Raw genomic sequence first — 24719 nt, forward strand, 5'->3', positions numbered from 1 at the left:
CTGCTATATAAAAATTGATCTGGGATCTTGACTTCTTAAGCCTCTAGAGGGCGCAATTCTCATCCGATTTGGCAGAAATTTTGTACAACGGCTTCTCTCATGATTTTCAACATGCGTTTTTAATATGGTCTGAATCGATCAATAACTTGATACAACTGCCATATAAACCGATCTCTCGATTTTGTTTCTTGAGCCCCTACAAGGCGTAATTCCTATCCGAATGAGCTAAAATTTTACACAATGACTTTTACAATCTTCAGCATTCATTTATGATCTGAATGATTCGGCCCGGCCGAACTTATCACGCTTTTACTTGTTATACCCTACACCACCACTGTGGTACAGGGTATTATATCTTTGTGCATTTGTGTGCAACGCTAAGAAGGAGAAGATAAGTCGATAAGTACACGGAACGGCTTAGAATCAGTTCCTGAATCGATTTAGCTATGTCCGTCTGTCTGTCTTTTCATGTATTCTTGTCTGTCTGTTCATGTATTCAGGTCGCATTTGTTGTCCGATTTTCATAAAACTATGAAAAAGCCACTTCTTTGGTCCATGGACGAACGCTGTTGATTTTGAAACATTCGGTTCAGATTTAGATATAGATTCCATATATATCTTTCATCCGATATGACCTTAAAGCTGTAAAAGCCACAATCTTGATCTGATCTTTACCAAATTTGGCGTGAAGAGTTTTTGTTTTTTTTTTTGATATCCCAATGCGTGTGCAATTTTGGTCCGACCTTTACCAAATTTTGCACGGCGTCCTAATTTGTAACGAAAATTTTATCACAATCGGTCCAAATGTATATGTAGGTTTGGTTAGGTAACAGTGGCAGTCCTTTACAAAGTCACAGTCCTTTACAAATTTTAAGTCCATTGTGATACCACAGTCGCAACAGACCAAGGCCTCTGGTAGGAGTCGAACCCATAATCCCCGCTCTGACAATCCAAGCACGCCTCCAACTCGTCTACCGGAGTGCCTAGATTTATATGTAGCACCCATATATATTTTTTAAAAGATATTTGCCTATATTTGAGTCCTATATTAGTAAGTATACAAAATTAAAGACTGACAAGATTTGGGTTAAGGTTCTATATGTAAAATTCGACCAAATAATATGGTAAAATTCGCATCCTCGTATTCAGATAAAGAACTTTCTAGCATTTTTGCATTTTTTTATTATTTATTTTTACCATTTTGCCGCTTTTTGAGTCCCAGACCAGGCCAAATTTTTTGTATAGAGAATATTTTATTGAAATCTTCATTTTACAGGATATTTATTGAAATTTTGCAAATTTTGAAATTTTGGTCGAAACATCAGATCAAATGAATGAAACAACAATACGAGCATAAACTCCAGAATTTGCATACAACAATTTGACAAACAACAAAAAGTAGTGAATGGTTAAACGCTCCTAACAAAATCACCAATTATTTGCCATATCACACCCCGAAGGCGCCACCCATCTGTGAGTCTTCTCGGTGTACTTACGAATGTAACACTTTCAATTCAGTTTCCTGTTCAAGATTAAGCATATGACCTTGTCAAATATCGAAATCTATCGGTTGAGGAAATGAGATGCGTCAAAAGCGCCCATCTGTTCCACTTTCTTCCTTTTTTTTTGTCTTGGGATCTACAATTTATCCAACCGTTTCCTAGCATGTGGTTTATCCAGTCCCTAAGGACCCGGTATATTCGGTATTGGTATAAGTTTTGGATTAGAGTGCCGGTTTTCACATTCTAAGAAACCTCCTCGATGTCGATGCATACCGCCAAAGTGTACGTCTTGGCATTGCAGGATTCCTCTATTTTATACACAATTTCGTGCAGGGCAGTCTACACCGACTGTCCCTTGACACTAACATGTTGACGTACTGTTTAACACGGTATCCACAATACGTTCCAGTGTTTCGAGTAGAAAGGACGTAAAGCTCAAAGCTCAGTAGGCCTTTGGTGTCGCACAACTTGTTTTGCCGGGCTTGGGTATAAACACCACTCTTGCCCTCTGTCAGGATATGCGCCGGAATACTCGTAGTCCGCCTCCTTCCGTAGTAACGCCATTAATATTTCATCAGTTCCGAGTGACTTAAATGGTTAGACATGAACCAACTTAGGGTCGTGGTATAGAAAACAATTCAGGATTTTTTAAGTAGCAAGAGATTCCTAATTTAGATTTTCTTTTTCTTGGTTAATTTTTTAGTATTTGGAGCGCACAACAAGCCGATTATTGGCCTAAACATGTCCTCGGTTGTCTCTGCTCTCACTCCCATATTGTCTACTGACGTTTCGTTTTGGACATGGATTTTTGAGAGAAAATTTTCATATTGGCGGTGTCATTAACTCTATCGACATGTTTGCAGAAAAGCTTCCAGGAGGCACGTTTTGCCGCTCTCATCTCATTGTATTCCTCGAGCCCATAAAACTGCATCTTTTTACGACGTGCTCTGCGGAACTATTTTTTAATGTTGCGAATCTCTCCGGTTATCCAGGGTTTTTCTTGGGCTGATTTTCTCTCTCGAAGAGGACAACTGTCTTCAAAAGACACCACGATTGCAATCGTTATCTAGTTGAAATTGTCGTCACTGTCTTCAATGCTTGGAGATTCTAACTTTTCTTGCCGAAGTCTTCCTCTGAGTAGTCGAATTTTGTCTAGTTAGTTTTAACCTTATTTTGGAAGCCTATTTGATTCCGCGCTGGCCGTGCTATTCTGAACGTAATGTTCTGATAGCCGAGAAGTGTTCCATGCAGACCCTTCATTTCTGAACCTCATCGATAATGTTTTTCGAACATATTGCCACATCTAAAAGCTCCCCTCTAATTCTATTAACAGGTCATAAATTTTTAAGAATTCTGCTGGGGCTTGGCCTTTTACTTTCATCTGAATGACCTTAATTATTGGTCCTTCAGTAAATCGATTTCTGAGGAATCGATAATGTTCCCATCACCGGCTCCATGTTTGTAAGGCCTTGTTAAGTTTCCTGTCCCGCGCAATGCCTGATATTGTAGTATTAGGAGTTTTGAGTATCCTAGTCTTTCCAATACTGAGAAAGAGAAAGTAGGTAATGATCTCATCGTCGTCTCACCCCTTTCTATAACAAATAGAGTGACCTACAAGGTAAGGTTAGGTTAGGATGCAAAGAGGGTACGGGTATAAATCCGCCCCATGCCACTATGGACAAACATCTAAGCCAGTCAATGCCATGGCAGTCGGTTGTATGTACCGGATTGAGACACTGGATTCCTTCATCGGCAAGAGCTGCCATCTCAGTGTACAACACACTGTTTCTACAACAACCTAAGCCAGTAATAGGCTTTTTGTGCGCTCGCAATACTAAAAAGTAACCTTGAAAAAAACCTTAGTACGAAGTGGCCCCTGTTCCGTAATGGAATGTTCATGGGCAAAATTGCAAGTGTGTTCACCAGCAAGAACTACAATTCGTTTTTTCTTTTTTTCAACTGACAAAATAAATATTATTCATTTATATTCGATGCTATTCCAGCAAATTTGAAAAGTACTTTGAAAAAATTAATTTTGATCTGATTTAAAGTTTAAAGAACATTTCAAGCCACCACGCATAGATAACTCTTTTTGTATGCATGCCAGTATCCGATAATTACAGCCGAGCTTTCCATGTTAAATTGCAGGCACATATTGATGAGATTTTTGCGCTTTGTTTATCCATGTTTTTCTTTTGGTCCACACAAAGTAATTACAAAAGCCCGTAAGCTTGCTGTGTATGTGAAAGAAATACTTCCGGATTCGTGTTGGCAAACCAACTCAGCACTACAATGTTTCGTTAAGGCATGCAAAATGCCTCAAACGGTAATTGTGGTTCATTAATTTTACCATACCATTAATTATCCTTTTACAATCACACACACACAAACATGCACACACTCTTACTGTAGAAGCCACACACACATGGGCCGAGTCAACTCACAATGCAATTAATTGCAACGCGTGCAAAGTGGTCCTTAAGCCAGGATTGTGAAGATTACCAGAATCCTGGACCAGCCACTCTGGTTCACTTACCTGTTCACGATAGAGCAGACACAAAATCTCCAGACAATGCAAATGGAATTGATGTTCATCCGGTGATGAGATGATAAACAGCACCAAATCCAAAATGCCCGACTGATGCAGCGCCCAAATGACCTGATCATGTACGCTGGCATCATTATCGGCACGACATTCAGCCTCAGGATTTGCGGGCACTTGAAGCACGTTTCGCATCAGCACCAAAATACGTTCAATTAAAAGACTTTGCTCCTCGCTACGCAAAGCCCAATCCTGCGAAGGAATATGAAAGAAAAGAAGAGAAAAAATACACAAAGCATTAAAACAGAAATGGACCAGTTTTAAGGGACGCAGAACATACAAGAAGAATTATGTTCAGCGTTAGCAAAACAACAACATGACACGTGGATGAATACGGATGAATGGTGTAAGGATGTGGGGGATGATTCAAGGCAGACAAAAGTTGAAAATTAAATTAGATTTTTTATGTTCGAGTTTAACTAAATCCATTGGAACAGTTTGCTACTGACAGCTTTTTGCTCGAGTTCAATGTGATAGAGGAGATTTGCCAAAATAGCGCCAATTGCAACCGAATAATATTGAGTTGAGGGAAATCTGTTCGCATACATATAGTATTGAAGAGTTGGCTTGTGAAGCTACTCTTTATATATGTAAATGAAAGTGGTCTCTTCCAAAGAAAATCTGAATTTTGAATTTTAGTTTCTCGGCGTAACGTTTTTAAAGCGTGTGACAGTGAAGGTTTTCCTATTGTTGCTAAAGTTTGTATTGACAAACCGTCAGATGGCAATTGCTTCGAAAATGATGGATGTCGATCCACATACGCTACTGATCAAAAGCCTGCACAAGACCATTCACTTCTGCTTTCAAAACACACTAACAACCATCGAGTATTTCAAGAACTGAATTCTTTGCTTAAAAATACATCATTGTAAAAGACATTTGAGAACTGAGTAAACCACATAAAAAACACCAAGACATCGAGATGAGTGAATGCAAACAAGTAAAAGCGTGCTAAGTTCGGCCGGGCCGAATCTTATATACCCTCCACCATGGATCGCATTTGTCGAGATCTTTTCCGGGCATCTCTTCTTTGGGAAAAAAGGGTATAAGAAAAGATTTCCTCTGCTATTAGAGCGATATCAAGATATGGTCCGGTTTGGACCACAATTAGATTATATGTTGGAGGCCTGTGTAAAATGTCAGCCAATTCGAATAAGAATTGCGCCCTTTGGGGGCTCAAGAAGTAAAATAGAGAGATCGATTTATATGGGAGCTGTATCGGGCTATAGACCGATTCAGACCATAATAAACACGTATGTTGATGGTCATGAGAGAATCCGTCGTACAAAATTTAAGGCAAATCGGATAATAATTGCGACCTCTAGAGGCTCAAGAAGTCAAGATCCCAGATCGGTTTATATGACAGCTATATCAGGTTATGAACCGATTTGAACCATACTTGGCATAGTTGTTGGATATCATGACAAAACACGTCGTGCCAAAATTCGGATAAGAATTGCGCCCTCTAGAGACTCAAGAAGTCAAGACCCAAGATCGGTTTATATGGCAGCTATATCAAAACATGGACCGATATGGCCCATTTACAATACCAACCGACCTACACTAATAAGAAGTATTTGTGCAAAATTTCAAGCGGCTAGCTTCACTCCTTCGGAAGTTAGCGTGCTTTCGACAGACAGACGGACGGACAGATGGACGGACATGGCTAGATCGACATAAAATGCCACGACGATCAAGAATATATATACTTTATGGGGTCTCAGACGAATATTTCGTGTAGTTACAAACAGAATGACGAAATTAGTATACCCCCCATCTTATGGTGGAGGATATAAAAAGAGCTCTTCAGCAAAAAGAGAAACTGATTCAGATTTCAGTGAATGCAAGTTGTACAATGCATGCATTCGGGTACTTTTTGCTTTCGATAAAGTATTTTTCTTGTCGTCTGCTTTCGTAGCATGAAATTCGGCAATGTGGTGGATTCGACAAAAGTATAGGTTTTTATATGAAAAAATAAACAGTTTGCTAAAGATTTGTGTGATAGGTTCATCTTTTGCAAAGACACTTTCATATGAATCAGTGTGCAGCGAGAAATTTCGTATGTCATTGTAGCGGCGATGTATTCGAGACAAAAATTCTCGGCGCCAAGAAATAACTCCCCACGAAATAACTCTCCATTAAATAACTACCCAAAATTGAAAATTAAATTAATCCCCGAAATTTATTTATTTCATAATAAAATAAATCCCCAAAAATTTATATGAAATAATTCCCTAATAAACGAAATAAGTACCCAAACAGAAAATGAAATAACCTCACAACAACTTTTGGGGTCTTATTTAATTTTTTAAAAACTGAAACAGAATAAGGGAATCTGCTGAAAATATTAATTTCAATAATTCAGCATATATAAAAATTTTAAATTTAAATTAAGTCTTAAACTTTTGGTCGGTAATAGGGAGAATTGTATGTGTCAAGTCCTTGAGCAATGACATCTGCTACAAACTAAACTGGGATATGTTGCAAACATGTAGGTGTTTGCGCGGAAAAAGGACAGCTTTTGTCGTGTTAGCTTTGCAAACAACATATTCACCGGATTGTGTAGAATTGTTCTCCTGGTTAATAACTTCAATCTCAGATGAATATTTTTCTGAACCTTCTACAAAGATATTTGGAATCATATTAGCACATATATGAGTTGTAGTGTTAAGAATTCTGGAGAGAAAAGTTGCAACAGTTATTTTGGCGTTTTCCTACAAAAGAGTATTTTATTCAATTTAGCTTGGCAAAAACGAAAGCTAAAATATACATATGATTTGATTTATATGCACAATCATGAGAAATAATTTAATCTGTTTGAAGCCTAATTATAAAAAATAGGTTATAAACCGAGATAAAGTGCAATCTTTTAAATCCAAAATAGGAGTACGCTTAAAGTGCACTGACAATAAATTGTTGTTCAATCAATTTGCTCGAATTTTTCTAATTCCCTAGTATAATACACTCACAAAAAATCTGTTAACCTTTAAACATAACATTTTAAAGCTAAAAATACTTTTTTCTGTGTTCAGAATGAACGAACATTTTTTCAAGCTACTAATATAACTTTTGTAAAGCTATAAATACATGGTTCTTTATTTTCAGTGCGCTTCAAGCGTACTCGCATAGTGAAGCCAAACGATTGCACTAAATCTCAATTTAATAAACCATATTTATAAACAATGCATAGTTATAACATGCCTTGTTTATAAATACCTATCAAAAATGGTTTAAGGACAAATTGTACAACGATCTACCTTATAGACTGATGTAAATCCGAATATACACCTTTGGCTTCATGTCAAAAATATATTCTATGATATATAGTAATATACGTCACAAATAATGTTTTATGGAAATTTCGGGACATGTCTTTGATTGCTTTAAGAACCTTAAGCTCCATAGAATAATCTTCCTCATTTCAGTGGTTGCGCTCGGAATAATTTTTGCTAAAACACACTTGCCGTCGATAAGTTAATTCACCCTGGCTTTACAAGATTCCAATCTGCGCTCATGATTTACCACATCTTGATAAGAGGAATTACGTTGATAACTCATTTTTGACCATTTTTGATCGCATTGATTGATAATGTTTTGATCTATCGCTCTGGTAGATCCTGTTTTGATCTATCACATCGATAATTATTTGATCTATCACGTTCAGCAGCTCACTGTTACGCCTTTGACCACTAATACCTTCACATTTTTTTCAGTAGATCCTCGCTTTGCCTTCGCCAAAAACTTAGTTTGAGGATTTGTTTGATTTTTTAGATTGGGTAGTCATTTCATAATGAAATATTGGGTTGCCCAAAAAGTAATTGCGGATTTTTTAAAAGAAAGTAAATGCATTTTTAATAAATCTTAGAATGAACTTTAATCAAATGTACTTTTTTTACACTTTTTTTCTTAAGCAAGCTAAAAGTAACAGCTGATAACTAACAGAAGAAAGAATGCAATTACAGAGTCACAAGCTGTGAAAAAATTTGTCAACGCCGACTTTATGAAAAATCCGCAATTACTTTTTGGGCAACCCAATAACTCCCCAAAAAGAACAGGAAGTAAATCCCCAAAAACGAAATAACTCCCCTCAAACAGTTATTTTTGGTTTCTATAGAGCATTTTGGGGACTTTTTTATTTGCGATTTTGGGTGGTTATTTCATGGGGACTTATTTCATAGAGCTAAAATACTCGCATGCAATGAATGGTGGTGGTTTTTCAAAATTATCCATTCAACAGCAACTTGAGCGTTTTACTCTATCTTCAATGTCTCGCTCTTCAGCAGTCTCGAAGTACAACATAATGCGGGTTCAGCGTTCACAAGTTCAGCAAAAACTGTCACCAATAAATGGTTTAGTGCAGGTCTTTGCTACTAATCCGAGGCGAGATCATAAAAAGCTGTATGAAGTTTGGCTCCAGAAATTTACATCCCAAATTCAAAATGAAAATATGGCACAAACAGATATATGAAGAACGATAACAAAACTTTTGGGGGTAATTTTCGTCTTTTTGGGGCCTTTTTCGTGCAGAGGCCAATTTGGGTTTTCCAATTAATTTTATTTAACTTCACCATTTTGGTTATGAAATGTGTTTATTCTACTACAAAATTGGGGAACATTTTCTCAAATTTACAAAAGGGGTGCCAACAAAGTTAAAGCTGAAAAATGAATGTCTTTTTTTTATAAAATCTCTACATGTTGTATGGTATACCACAAATGTGAGAAATATTTTAAAAAATCATACGGTTTTCGAAAGAGTTTTCGTCTGCCCACTTTACGCTTTTTTCAAAAAAATTCAAAATATTTTTAATATTTCCCGATTTTTGTTGGTTTACGCTTGAAAAAGTTAAATTCCCTTTGTCTACTACATCTTTCTTTCGCAAACTCTTCTTCCAATTCTTCAAATTTTCACCCTATATATTCACTGTAAAGAAAAACAAAATATTTGGGATGATTATCCGTACTTTCGTGTCTAATTGCATGTTGGTATTTGAGGTGAAATTGTACAATACTATGAAAATATACCCCAAATCCTAAATCTCAGTTTGACCCCAATTTGGTATTGGGGTTTTATTTTCATTTGTTCTAGAATCATTTCTCATAATGGAAATGCCCGCAATCATGGGGCTTTTTTCATATTCAATTTGGAACGACTTCCAAAGTTTGTAGGGTCGAGTTGACCAACTTTGAAAGCCCACACATGGGCCCTGGGCCATGCATTCTGCACATAATCTGGTTAACACCTCATCTATAACCATATATTATTTCGTGAAGATATCTTTATCCTTTATCTTATTTCCACATATTTTTTCTATCCCCGTGTGCGGTCGTAGTAATATATCCGTTACAATAAAACAAGTAAAAGCGTGCTTAGTTCGGCCGCGCTGAACTTTGGGAACCCACCAAACGAAATTTCTGCCAAACAATGCACAAATTAATGCTTTTTGGGCCCATGGAGGACCAATCGGTAGATCGGCTTTTATGGTTTCAGGCCGATTTGACAATACTAACTATGGATGTTCGAAGCCGTAACAGAACACCACATACACGTTTTCATGCCAACGGGATTATACACCGATTCGGACCATACTTGCCACGATCGTTGGAAGATCTAATAGAACACTACGTGCAAGGTTTCAGCCCAACTGATTAGAAATAGCAGCTTTTGGATACTCAAGAAGTCAAGTCGAAGGACTGATTTATATGGGAGCTATATCCTAATCTGAACCGATATAGCCAATAAGCAATCCCTTCGACCTACATCAATAAGAAGTATATGTAAGAAGAAGCGGATAGCTTAACGCGTTCGACTGCTATAGTGATTTCCACAGACGGACGGACATGGCTAGATCGAAAGGGAGTGCCGCAAAGGCGCTCGCACCCTGCCCTATTCTTAGGTTTCTTAAATTTCACACATTTTCTTAACCTTCCAACTGCACTTCATTCCTTTAACGGGGTAGCGCAATGGGCCAGACTGTCCTCCCATTCAACCTAAACACAACCTAACCAAATGCTGAACTTTCAAAAATAAAATCGTTTATAGAAAACCGGTTGCTTTGTAATATCTATCATCACTAATGGTGTTAGGTGCTGATATTATTATTATTTGGTGCTAGTGCTGCTGCTGCTTATGCCACTGATTTCTCCGATTTAAAGTAGAAAAACAAACTTATGCAAATCCTTCGAATTACATCAAATTCTGTGAAATAAATGAAACGAATGAATTGGAACTAAGACAGCAGCGTCATGGCAAGCACCGCGACAACCGACCTACGCTTTCTTTCTTTCGCAAGCGAATAAATCGTAAATGAGCGGAGCAGAACAACAACAGAAAAAAGAAAACATAAAATAAAATTAAATTTAAAACTTTCTATAAATTGAAATTTATCTCTTGGAATTATGGCGATGGCAATATTAAGACGGCGAACAACGCAAAAGCAGCACAGGACTAAGGCCAACGAATGCAAACCTCTCAATTTCCTCCAATGACACTTTGAATGGGAAAACGATAACAATGCTGGTGCTGGTGGAAGCCAAAAAAGTTGACAAGCGGATAAATACGGAGGCAAGGTAGCTGGTAGCTGGAAGCTGAAAGCTGTAATGACTTCATTAAATGTTCCACAATATTGACAATGTCTGTCTGGCCACTCACCCACAGCGACAGAAAATGTGAGAAAAAAGAGCTCTTGCTATAATTCAAAGAATTCCCAGTTTAAGGACTTTTTACGTAAGGAAATTTGTAACTATGCTTCCCATGTTTCTCATAAAAAAAATATTTCATTTTTAGGTGAAATATTGTGGAATGTTTAATTAGGTTTGCGCTAAACTTAATTCTATTCCAAAATTGCAATTATGTAAATTGGATAATATTTTTCTCGCAATTAAAAAGTTTATTTTTGTATCAATTTTCGAGGAGTTTACTTTTCTTGAGTAAATTGAAGTTGAAGTTTGCCAAATACCAAACAGAAAATGTATCTAAACAAGAGCAAGAAGAGGTAACAAGGTCGCACCGACCTAAATGTTGAGAAAGGTGTTATAAGCATCAGATTAATAACTTGGCAAAGAGGTCCGCAGACTTTATAACAGAGCACGTCGTAAAAAGCGGGATGTTTATTGGAATGTGTATAACACACGGCTCAAGGAATACAATAAGATTATCAGAGCGGCAAAAGAGGCCTCCTGTTTTCTGCGAAAAGGTCGATGGAGTTAATGACTCCGCCCAGATGAAAAAGTTTCTCTCAAAAACCCATACCCAAACTGAAATGTTAGTAGACGACATGGCAGTGAGAGGAGAGACAACGGAGAACATTTTGAGGCTTCTGATGAAAACGGATTTTCCCCAGGATACGACAGGACTCACGGAGACAACGGAATCTTGAAGCAATGAGGTTGATCGAAGGCTTATCATTACAAAATTTATGGTATAGTAAGCCTTGAGGAACGTTCAACCATGCAAGTCACCCGGACTTGATGGAGTATTTCCGGCGTTACTACAGAAGGTGGCCGACTATCTGGCGCCCCATCTAGCCACTATTTTCACTGCGTTCCTAAGACTTCCGAAAGCTTGGCAAGGGTGGCATTTATACCCAAGCCCGGCAAGGCAATTTATGCGACACCAAAAGCACAAAAGACCTACAAGCATTATAAGGCCATGTGCAATATGGGTGACGCATTCACTATTGCGATGGCAAATGTGTATGAATTAAGTTCGAATTGCTTCAGCCCACAACTTATTCACCAGATTTAGCTTCCTCGGATTACATACTTACTTAAATTAGCTATAATGGAACCTTTGTTTCATTAGCCGAACGTAGAATAGGGTTCCAAGTACCTCGATCTTCTACGCTCCTTCTAAAATCTCTGACACCAAGTTTCGAGGTGTCTCCCACATCTTGATCTTTCCATCGGACTTTTGGTCTTTCCGGTTTGCGTGTAACACCGTGAGTCTTGCCTTCAAGACTTCTTTTATGGGGCTTCTTTATCCATTCCGACAACATGACCTTGCCATCGCAACCGTTGTATTTTGATTTTTAACAATGCTATCATCGTCATACAGCTCGTGGTTCATACGACGCCTATATTCTCCATTAACGCAATCTGGCCTATATATTTTACGAAGGATTTATCTCTCAAACAATCCAAGTACTCCCACATCTGCCTTCGCAAGTACCCATGCCTCGGAGCCATACAACAGCACGGGTAGTACCAGAGTCTTGTAAAATGTAATTTTCGTCTGTCGGGAGGTAGCTTTGCTCTTCAGCGGCTTGGTCACTCCAACGTAGCATCAGTTAGCCGGTATTATTGTCCGCTCTATTTCAAAACGGTGTCATTCGTTTCGGTTACGGCGGTGCCGGGGTATATAAAATTGCTGACTATCTCTAAGTTGTAATTCCCAATTTCTTCCATTTTCTTTATCTGCTGCTATGTTTTATGGATGATATCAACATCCATAAAACCTATGTTGATATCATCGACTTTGTCTTATCTCCATTTGCTGCCAAACCCATTTTCGTTAATTCTCTTTCGAGACTTGCAAAGGCTGCGATTGCTTCTCCCGGGGATCGACCCATAATATCGATGTCGCCGGTATAGGCGAGAAGCATATGTTCTCTTGTGAGTATTGCGTCATGCCTGAGGAGCGTGTATCATCAATCGTCATCCTGCAAAGTCGAATCAGTTTTGCAGGGATAGCAAACTTAGATATGGCTTGAAGTACCATTGAACGTAAAGGACTGTAAAAGTCAACGAAAAAAGATGGTAAGTGTTGATTTGTCCTTCTCTGGTCTTTTCTAGGATTTGGGCCTAACTATTTCGTTTACTAAAGACTTTAATCTTTCATACAGTACGTTCGATAATATCTTGTATGCGATGGGGAGGAGACTTATTCCTCTGTAGTTGGCGCATACTGCCTTGTCCCCTTTCTTGTGTACGGGATAAAGAATGCTGAAGTTCCAGCCGTGCGTTTTTCTTGCCAAATTGTACAGACGAGCTGATGCATACGCCTTATCAGCGTGTCGCCTCTTAAACAGTTCAGCCACCAACCCATCGGCTCCTGCTGCTTTATTATCTTTCAGCCGGGTTATTGCTACGTGGACCTCGTTTTGACCAGGTAGTACATATTTTATGCCATCATCAGGGATCGGTTCTGCAGTATACTCGTGCCCATCATCATCGTATACCAGCAGCTGGGAAAAGTGTTCCTTTCATATCCTCAGCACACTATCTGTATCAGTTATCAGATTTCCTTTCTTTTTCTCTGTAGGAGGATGTGCTTGTACCAAAGGTAGAGTTTTCGGCTTTCATTCTGACTCGTAGCACTCACGCCTTTCCATTTTCCTCTTCTTCCTGCGGAGAAACGTTTTTCCTCTCTCCTTTTCTCACGATACTTCTCCTTCGCCTGGCGCGTTGCATCTGACTGTAATTTTGCCCTATATGACAGATTCTTGGCTTCAGTAGCAACGGAAGAGACGTTTCTCCTCTCTCCTTTTCTCACGATACTTCTCCTTCATCCGGTGCCTTGCTACTGCCTGTAATGTTGACCTGTATGCCGCATTTTTGGCTTCAGTAGCTATTTGGCACCATGGGTCCTTGGGGGAGAATTTTGATACTCAAGTACGTATCAGCGTGTCGCCTCTTTTCCCAGCTGCTGGTATACGTATTGGTGCCCGTGATTATACCGCAGAATCGATCTCTATGATAGTATAAAATATGTACCGAGGTCCACGTAACAATAACCCGGCAATAATAAGGCAGCAGGAGCCGAAGAGTTGGCGGCTGAACTGTTTAAGAGGCGACACGCTGATGGTCAATGTTTTGCCATTGCACTGCTCAAATGATCCGAATCAATGTTGGCCCCTCGGATCGATCGTACATCTAACACGCTGGTTGAATTTCTTTCGTCTATCACAACATGAAATTTTTGGTTTCTCGTGTTTTTATCGGGTGACAGCCATGTGGCCGCGTGAATCCTTCGATGTTGGAGTCTAGTGCTGCTAACTGCCATGTTTTTGCAGCGGCGAAGTCCATTATCCTCAATCCATTATCAGAAGTTTCTTCGTATAGGCAAAATATTCCAATTGTTGTGACAAATATATTTTCCTTCCCTATTTTCGCATTAAAATCTCCCAGAACGATCTTAATATCATGGGCGGTACGCTCGTAGAAAATATCCTTGTTTTGTTTCCGTCGGGGCATGGGCGCAAATAAGTCTGATGTTGAAGAATTTGGCATTTATGCGGATTGTGGCTAGCCTCACATCCTCCGGAGTAAACCGGGAGCCAAGGAGTTTCTTTCTTCGACGAACCACAAATCCGCAGCCAAATTTATGCCTCGTTTCATGACATATAGGGCGTCACCTCTCGGTGTTGTTGTGGAGACCTTCCCTAGCCATCGCACTTTCTGTACGGCAATAATGTCTGCCCTGTACTTTTCCCATACATCCGCCAGTGCGCACACTGCACCCTCTTTATAATCAGTGCAGACATTCCAGGTGCAGATTTGCAAATCATGGTCCCCAATACGTTTGCGGGAGCCGTCAATATGGAGGGATCCATTTTAATCTTCTTCGTTTATTCATAGTAATTTCTTCAAGTTTTCCGGGTAATGGGCTACTAACCTGACGCCCCAAACCTATCTTTTGATCGTTCTGCAGGTGAACTCGTGGCACATTTTAGCTTACTACATTTAAAGGATGTTAAAGGCAGCTACCCAGGTGGCACCGCGGGGAGTTTTGTGTCCACATTTGAGATAAAGGAAGACAAAGATAAGCCTGGATTTTGCAAAGTCAAAACCAATCAGAACCATTGCTTGGTTTCCAACATCATCCCCAAGTCACCCGGATTATTGTTTGTTTCAAAACTTAAAAAAAAGGCTCAGCGGAAAAGGTTTGCCGGTAATGAATAGATAAAATTTACCGTTGATGGCTAATTTGAGGAGCTGGGTAGTTTCTACTATAAACAGAATAAGTAAAATGGAAAATAATCAAATTTGTTCTCAAATTTGTGGTATTTTCCAAGTTAGATCGGCTACTTTTGGGACCGCTTTCGTAGAGAGACAGACAGACAAACGAACATGGATAGGTTATCTGAAAATTGTATGACGGCCAATAATATAAAGACTACATAGGATTAGAAATGAATATTTCGATGTGTTGAAACCGGAGAGTGTGGTAATGTTTCCATATTTCTACGAGAAAATTTGATTTTCTTCCTTTCCAAGGCTTAATTGCGGAAAAATGTAAAAAATACAAAAAAGTGTCAGTTTTTAGCATTTAAAACTCCACTGTGCTAGTATATTCAACTCAACTCAAAATAAAGTTATGGTCTGCCAAACATTTTGGACGCAACCGAAAAAATTTTATTTCACCCAAGGTCATTGAAATTTGGCAGAATCTTTTTGGATTCTGGTCCACTGTACGCCGTTCAAATTTTTCCCAAAAGAAGTTCATTTTCAGCACAGACAAAAATGATAAAACGAAAAGGTAATCCACATAATATGGAGTAATTTTGATGGCAGCTTTTACCACAACTATGTCCACACACCATTTTAAGCCTTTATGACCGCAACTAAATCTTAATGTTATAACCGTAGAGCATGAAGTTTTTGTTACACCTTTAAGGCAAAAGCTTATAAATTTTATTTCTACAAAAAAGAAAATAACGACCATTTTAATAGATGGTGTTATAACAAACTTTCCATAAAATACACTACAAATATTACAAGAAGAAGTCAATGGGAGGCAAGGCGGCCGTACTTTCGTTTTTGCTGTTGTCATTTATCACAGTGATAACATTTGCTTTTAAAATAACCAGAAAAAATGAAATAATGGAAAAAAAAGAACAACTTCAACGGAAAGCACAACACAGCAGATAATCTGTGACAAACATGAAGAGAGCTGCAAAAAGGATTCGACCCTGTCTGTCCTGTCCTATTGCTCCCCAATGTGAGATGACTGTCACGCCAATCAGATATGAAATAAAATTTATGTAGTGCAGGTCAGGCGTAGGAGCCAACATTTAAAACTGCACGAAGTCAAAAAGAAAAACGAAAACGAAAACGTGCACAAAAAACATTGCTCTCACATGTGGATGGCAGACAAGCAAGCCGCAAAAATGTTGAATTGTTTGCCATGAATTAAGTTTTATTTTAGTGGAAAATCTTTAGTCTGAGGTTAGCTAAAATAGGCACAAGGATATGCAAATTGGGGAGAAATAAATGGAATGGAACCCTAAGGCGCAACTCAAGTTTGGAGTTATTGTTTAGGCGGGCTTCTGCAAATTATCCTAAGTTAATCATATATATTGTCATGTTAGTATTTAGTGTTTTTTTATTTCAGCCCTAGTAGAATTGTCATATAAAATAGTGTTATTAAGCTACAAAAAAAAAATAAAACGCATTAAGTTAACTTTGGATGCCAAAATAGATTCATTTTTAATTCTATAAAATAATAAATTATCTACTATCTACCAAGTTTACAAAATGGTTTTGGATGAACGCCGCACCGTGGGATACAACCGAAAAATACTATTAAATAATATGACGTGTGAGAACGGGTAGAGATATGTCTTTGAAATTTTAAAAAGAAATTGTTAGAGCTGAGGCGCAAGCGAGATCGTGTACAAAATTTCAAAGCCCCAGGTTGTCCGGGCGTCTTGTGACAGGCCCCTTAAATAGGTCACCTCGGTATTTCGAAAATTTGTTGAAGTCGTGAAGTCTTTGGAACCTAACCGGGTAAACGGACAACACACCGTCATTGCTTTTTCCGTGAAAATGTCGGCGATGTCGTAGACACATACTGTTAACGTAATTGTTGGTCAGACTTATGCCAAAGTGAAATCTCTGTGGTTCACACAACGTTTATTTTCTATGAAGAGAAGGATCCTTTTAGCCAAAAGTTATTTTATGCCAAATAGCATGTCAAAATTTGACAACAAATTTCAAGCTTATTTATAGGTTACGTTAATTACTTTATTTTTCTTCAAATCAAGCAACTTTACCAAAAAATATTTCAAAAATCAAATTTACAGCAAAAAGAAATAAAAGAAGGAAAGACACACATTTTGGAAGCTAAGACTGCCGTAACCCTATATATGTGCATTAAGCCATAGTTTTCTTCACGGGAAAGAAAATAATGGATATTTAGCTAATGCAAACGACGCAAACAGCATGACATTGAGAGCAGAATTCTGCTAGCGGCATGTTCTTAGATAGGTCTTAATTGTCTATATTCACAAGCGCCACCAACAAGTCTATGTGCGAACTTCCAATTCTTTATCCATATATTATTTATCGGAGACCACCATAGCGCAGAGGTTAGCATGTCCGACTATGAAGCTGAACGCCTGGGTTCAAATCCTGGCGAGAAAATCAGAAAACATTTTAGCGGTGGTTGCCCCTCCCAATGCTGGCGACATTTGTGAGGTACTTTGCCATGTAAAAACTTCTTCCCAAAGAGGTGTCTCACTGCGGCACGCTGTTCGGTCTCGTCTATAAAAAGGAGGCCCTTATCAAAGAGCTTAAACTTGAATCAGACGGCATTCATTGATATGTGAGAATTTTACCCCTGTTCCTTAATGGTATGTTCATGAGCAAATTTGCAAAATTTGCATTTTGCATATATAATTTATCTATGATTATACCTACCTTGTTATACGGATGTGAACCAAGGATGAAAAATACAAAAATTTGAAATAGTACTGAAAAAAGTACTTTATAGGCCGAAAGAGTACTTGTTTCGCATAACAGTTGTAAAAATATTATTACGAGATATATACAGGCATGAGAAATCAAACTGGGAAGTCGGTTTGTATGTGAGCTACAACAGGTTATGGACCGATTTGGACCATACTTGCCATGAATTTTTGAAATGACAATAAAACACTACCTTCACAACTGTATGAGAGCTATGCCTAAATAAGGACTTATTCCGCACATTTACGATCCCAACCGACCTAGAGCAATAAGAATTTCATGTGCAACTTTGTAGCGGCAAGCTTTATTCATTCTGAAGTTATACATTGTCATGACCACGCTACACATTAAAGACCTTTAAGGAGTTGAAAACGGATGACGATCTTCGCCATATATATACTAATTTCGTCATTCTGTTTGTAACACCTCGAAATATGGGTCTAAGAACCCATAAAGTATATATATTCTTGATCGTCGTGACATTTTAAGTCGAACTAGCCATGTCCATCCGTTCGTCTGTCAGTCGAAAGCACGCTAATTTTTGAAAGCTAGCCGCTTAAATTTTGCAAAAATACTTCTTGTTAGTGTAGGTCAGTTGCGATTGTAAATGGGCCAAATCGGTCCATGTTTTGATATAGCTGCCACATAAACCGATCTTGGGTCTTGACTTCTTGAGCTTTTAGAAGGCGCAACTCTTATCCGATTTGACTAAAATTTTGCATGAGATGTTTTGATATGACTTCCAAAAACTGTGATAAGTATGGCGCAAATCGGTACATAACCTGATATAGCTCCCATATAAACTGATCTGGGATCTTGACTTTTTGAGCCTGTAGAGAGCGCATTTCTCATAAGATTCGGCCCGGCCGAACTTAGCACGCTCTTACTTGTTTGAGTACTATACTAGCGTACCCCCGTTCCGCTTGACTACCCCCTTTTGAGTAGTACTTCTGTTTCAGTGTTGGACTTCCGAAAAGCCATATAGTTACACAGTTTATAAAATTATGAAGTCCTGTTGAGATTTCAATGCAGGATACTGTCCGGCTATAGACCATTTTGCTTCCTGTTTAAAGAATAGCCAGTAAAGAACCTTTTTAAAGAAAGACAAAGTGTGTGATGTTGCTAAAAAGTATTTGACCGGCAACCCGTATCACGATTTCCGATTCGCCATGAATCCTCATCAGCGAGATTCGTCAAGTTAATCATTGGCAATAACATACCAAACCCAATTAGAGTAGATTGTAGTCTTATCATATCTGAGCACGAAATTTCAGAAATCTTTCCACTTCCGTAAGGAACGTATCATTTAGTACCAAAAATTACAATACTTTTTGCCACTGATAATATGTTTTTGGCTTGGCTTAAAAAAATCTTGTCGCCAGACATATACTGTCAAGGTATGCCTATATACAACATTTAAGAGTTTGCAATTAAAGTACAATTTTGTACGGTTCGGTAATAAACGTAAGAATTAAAAAAAAATCTTCCAGTCACCCGATATTCACCGCAATCGACACGAGCCTTTTTTTGAGCGATTGACAAATGTGTGGGATCAAACGCGAACAACTTTTTTTGACGGGTAAATGTTCATGCAATATTGAATGTTTGCTCGTCCGACTAATGCCTAAGGTTTGTGAAGGAAATCGCTTTTCATATTGGTGTCACTCGGTTTGATGCTCAAACATATTGTAGCCTTTTTTCGGCAATAAATGGCAAGTCGATGATTTTCAACTTTTTTCATAGGGTACCCCCTTATGAAATTTTCAAAATTTTTACATCGAGATTTTTTGTCGAATTTCAACCCGAAATGGATTTTTATGCTTTCGTTATGCGTTCTTAATCGAAAATAATTTGGTCTCCCCAGCCAAAAATCGAAAATTGAGCAAATTTTCACAAATTACTAAAAAGGGTATCAAAATTTGAAATTTTTCCCTTCTTAACCCATGACAATCTTGCAATATAAGTCGGCGCACAGCATCTATGGTTTTTGGAACAACTGATTTTGGACGACCTTCCAGAAATTCGTCTTTGAGTGAACTACGACCTGGGTTGAATTCACCATACCATCGATAAACACTGGTGCTTGATGGAGTTTTATCGCCAAAAATTTAATTAAGTTCGTCGATGCACTGTTGTTGAGTTAATCCACGTCGAAAGATGTACAAAATGATCGCAAGAAAATGTTCACGATTTTATTTAATTTTTTGGACGAGATGAATCTTTTAAAGTTACTGTACACAACACAAATAGCGCTAGTATGTCAAAATGTTCTGAGTATGTATAACCTCAAAAATGTCAATCTTTACAATATAGCTGTCAGTTGGCAGATTACAACACAAGGGTTGTCCAATCCCAATATATAAAAGGCAACCCTCGTGCATTACATATTTCCAACAATAAATTGTGACCAATTTAAAGGAAGAGCCATCTCCATTCTACTTAAATGATGTTGCTAAATTATCCTCGAAAATTCGTTTTTGGTGGAAAAGATGTTCGATAAAAATTGCATCCAACAAATGCCAATTGCCTGCATCATGTCGTTATAAGTCCTAAAGTTTTATCAAATAAAGAGCTTCATAACTGATTGACTGTGAAATAGGTACCAAAATTGAAATATGGTGCTGTATTTCGTACTTTCTCTAGGGATTTTACTAAAGCTCTGAAATTTGGGATACAGCTACACCTTGAGAATATATACAGTGTAACTAGAAGAATTGTTTGAAATTCATACATTCATACTAGGAGATTTTTTTTAAATTCTTACATTTAGCTACTAAAATGTACAAAGTGGTACCTTCTTCACGAGTTAGGCTAAAGCTCTTTTTATCTTTTTGCTTTCTTTGTTATTTGATTTGCGTTTTAAATTTTATTTGATATACTTTCCTCAACTAATAAATAGTTTATGTCGTCCTCAAAAAGGATCATTTGCAAATATTCTCAGAAGCCAAATGCTATAGAAAGCTCTCGAATTTAACTAGCCCAAGATACTCACTAATTGATGTGATATGCCCGAACGGCAACCTTGCTCTATGAGAGCAAGTTGTATAAAGTCTGCTGACTAATAGGATTTAACAAAATCTTACCTATTTTAGCACATTTCCTTACTTAGGAACTTTGGAATTTTGTGTGAAATGTCCTTTAAGTTGTTAGTTCATTTAATGAAATTATAGTTTGCAAAATCTTTTCATTGCAAAAAGTTTTCCAAAATTCAAAAAGCAAAAAGCTAATTTGTGACAGCTTTTTTTTAAATATATTTCGCTGTGCATAAATCTATGGTCAAAGCCTACAGAAGTAGTAAATTCCTGCGAGAATCAATGCTTGTTGCCATCGACTGATGGATTTCAACCCTTAATCACTACGAGCTCCGTATCAATCGCCCTATATACAATATTGTGAATTATGGAATTCCAAGAAAACGAAGTGGTTTCATTTGAAATAATTATTTTGAAATGTAAATTAATCAGGGTCATCACTTCGAGATTTCAAAATTGTGTTTCCGAGTCCTTAAAATTTTTCATTTAATTGCTGATGTAATTCAAGCAATTAAATATTTCTAATTATTCCTTGGAAATCACAATTATTATTAACTAAAGTTTTTCAGACTAACAAGTAAAATATTTTATTTAAAGACAATTTTTATACCCACCACCATAGTCATTCCGTTTGTAACACTTCGAAATATTGATCTATGACCCCATCTTATATATAAAATTCAATTTCTGTGTGTTTGTTTCGTATAGACTCAAAAATGGCTGCACCGATTACATTGAAATTTTCACAGATTGTGTAGGAAACATGGGCTATATAATTTTTTGTATCGGGAGGGGGCGGTCGCTCCCCCTCTCCCCAAAAGTACTACCCAAAAATAAAAGTGGACCGATCGAGACAATATGGGATTCAAATGAAAGGTATTCAAGAGTAGAGTACGAATTTCATAATAAACGTTGGGTCCAACAACCTGGGGGCCGCCCAGCCCCAAAACCCCTTAAAATAGGTTTATTTGACGATCATGACAATATGGGACTCAAATGAAAGGTATTCGGGAGTATATTACGAATTTGGCCAGGAAGTAGAAATAGGCGTAATAATTTGTTGATAACGAAAGGGGCAAACCCTCCCCCGTTACCCCAAAAACACCACCCAAAATCAAAAGTGGACCAATAAGGACAATATGGGTATCAAATGAAAAGTATGCGGGAGTAGATAACGAATCTGGCATATAAATTCATGTCGAAGTATAGGGGGTCACCCCACTCCCACAAAAACACCCAAAATGGGCACATTAGCCAATCACGGATATACGGGACTCGGTTTATTTGTTCTGTATAGACTGAAAAACGGCAGAACCGAATTTCTCGAAATTTTCGCAAATTGTGTAGGATGGTCTGGAAGGAAACATACGCTATATAATTTTTCGATATCGGAGAGGGGACGAACCCACTTATGCCAAAAACACAACCCAAAATCAAAAGTGGACTGATCGGGAAAATATAGATATCACATGAAGGGTATTGGAGAGCACAATACGAATATGGTATTAAAATTTGAGTCTAAGTACCCATCGCGCCGCCCCACCCCAAAACTCTCCTAAACAGACATATTGGATGTTCATTTCAATATGGGGCTCAAATGAAAGCTATTCGGAAGTAGATTTCGAATCTATCATACTATTTTTTCATAGCTTGTGACTCTGTAATTGCATTCTTTCTTCTGTCAATTATCAGCTGTTGCTTTTGGCTTGCTTTAGAAAAAAGTGTAAAAAAGTATATTTGATTAAAGTTCATTCTAAGTGTTATTAAAAATGCATTTACTTTCTTTTAAAAAATCCGCAATTACTTTTTGGGCAACCCAATAAATCAGATCGAAGTATAGGGGTCATGTCACCCCTCAAAAACGCCATTATGACTATATGATACTAGGCTGAACCGATTTTTTCCTCTAAACAGATATATTCGAATTTCATGTTAATATGGGACTCAAATGAAAAGTATCAATTAGTAGGTTAAAAATATGGCATAAAACATTTGGTCCAAGTAATGGGAGGTCGCCCACCCCCAAATACTCTCAAATGGGCATATTGGCCGACCATGGCGATAGGGAGTAGATTACGAATATGACATTAAAATTTGCGTTCAAGACTAGGTGGCGCTTTTCCTCCTTAAGATACGTCAAATTGTTTATTTGACCCATTATGACAATAAGTGTTTTGGGGTACGCCCTATAGCACACCCTAAACTGAACTTCATTTCAGTTGGGAATAAAGAAGGAATTTAATATATATTTTCAGTGCAAAGTGCCGATGACCGCCCCAGCCACAAAACACCCTCCAAACGGTTCATATTTACCCGCCATGACAATATGGGGCTCAAATTATAGGGATTTGGAAGTGCAGCACGAATTTCATATCCATATTTGAGTCGAAATGTCTGAGGTGCCATTCCTCTCCCAATAAGAACATTACCCTTAGAAAGAACATTACCACCAGGAACTGAGAAGGGGCAAATTCTCACACATCAATGAGTGCTTTCTGATTCAAGTTTAAACTCAATGATAAGGACCTTTTATTATAGCCGAGTACGAACGGCGTCCCGCAGTGCGACACCTCTTTGGGGAAATTTTTTTCAATGACCATGCATGGCATTGTACCTTGCAAATGTCGCCAACATTAAGAGGGGATAAACACCGCTCAGCGTCATAGGCTACAATGGCACGTATTCGATATCCGTATTCAGGGGAAGTGTCGCCACCCTAAAAAGATATTAGAGAGTTAAAGAAGGCGCAGCGGAGCGGGCCGGTTCGGCTAGTAAAGTAATCGTCTCGACATTTTTAATTGATCTAGCCATGTCCGTACGTCCGTCTGTCGAAATCACGATAGCGATCGAACGCATAAAGCTAGCCACCTGAAATTTTACACAGATACTTAAGAATGGTGTGACCTACATTTATATTAAGTATCTTGGGGATTGCAAATGGCCCAAATCGGTTCAGATTTGGACATAGCTTCCATATGAACCGATCTCCCGATTTGACTTGACTTGAGCCTCTGGAAGCAGCAAATTTTGTCCGATTTGGTTAAAAATTTTGCATGTGATGTTCTGTTATGACTCCTAACAACTGTACTAAATACGGTCCAAATCGGTCAAGAACATGATATAGCTCCCATATAAACCGATCTCCCGATTTGACTTCTCGGGCCCCTGGAAGCCACAATTTCGATCCGATTTGGCTGGAAATTTCAGTGCAATTTTCTCATTGGCATTTAGTCTTTAGAAAAACTATCATACGAATGTTGTCTTGAGAAAAATATGTCTTCAACGTTTTATCTTTACATGGAAATTCATTTTGTTATTGGAATTGTGTCCAGATAAGACCAATGGGCTTGGGTTTTGTTTGTATTTAGAATAGAAAAGCAAAATAAAATGTAGGCAAAATTTAGTGTTGCAAAATGCAAATGCGAGTAGGCAAATTTTTCTTTTGCGAATTTGTCACTAAAAATTTGCCTTTGTCTTTAGAATATTTTTTATTATAATTTCATTTTTAGAAAAAATATAAAAATTTTGTTTAAAAAAAAATTTCCCTTTGGAAAGAAATTTAATAAAATGTTGTCTTTAGAAAAATTGCAATGAAATTTTATCTCTAAAAAAAGATAGTTCGGCCCTGGCTGAAGTTTTCTCATTAGAGAAATTCATGTTGTAATTTTGTCTTTAGAACAAAATTTTATTTTTAGTAAGAATTTCATTAAAATTTTCTCCTTAAGGAAAATAATTTTGAGACAGTCGAGAAATTAAAGAAAATTTTATTGAAATTTTGTGTTTAAAATATATTTAATTTAATTTTTTTTCTTTAGACAAAATAAATTTCCCCCTGGCAACGCCCCTGATGGGGTCTACTACTATTTATGAATCTATCTAGGTGGTATTCGGTGAGGG

At 37.8% G+C, this 24719-nt stretch overlaps 1 protein-coding gene across 1 annotated transcript in view; it reads right to left on the reverse strand.

Moving 5' to 3' along the window:
- The window catches only part of LOC106082285 (protein timeless homolog), a 960087-nt gene that overhangs the window by 877893 nt on the left and 57475 nt on the right, over positions 1-24719 (reverse strand). Inside the window, exon 3 of the mRNA XM_059362476.1 lies at positions 4039-4296. Coding sequence (XP_059218459.1) covers positions 4039-4296 — 258 coding nt within the window. The remainder of the gene's footprint in view (positions 1-4038; positions 4297-24719) is intronic.

Source organism: Stomoxys calcitrans, chromosome 2 (genome assembly GCF_963082655.1).
Source record: "Stomoxys calcitrans chromosome 2, idStoCalc2.1, whole genome shotgun sequence".
Lineage (NCBI taxonomy): Eukaryota > Metazoa > Arthropoda > Insecta > Diptera > Muscidae > Stomoxys > Stomoxys calcitrans.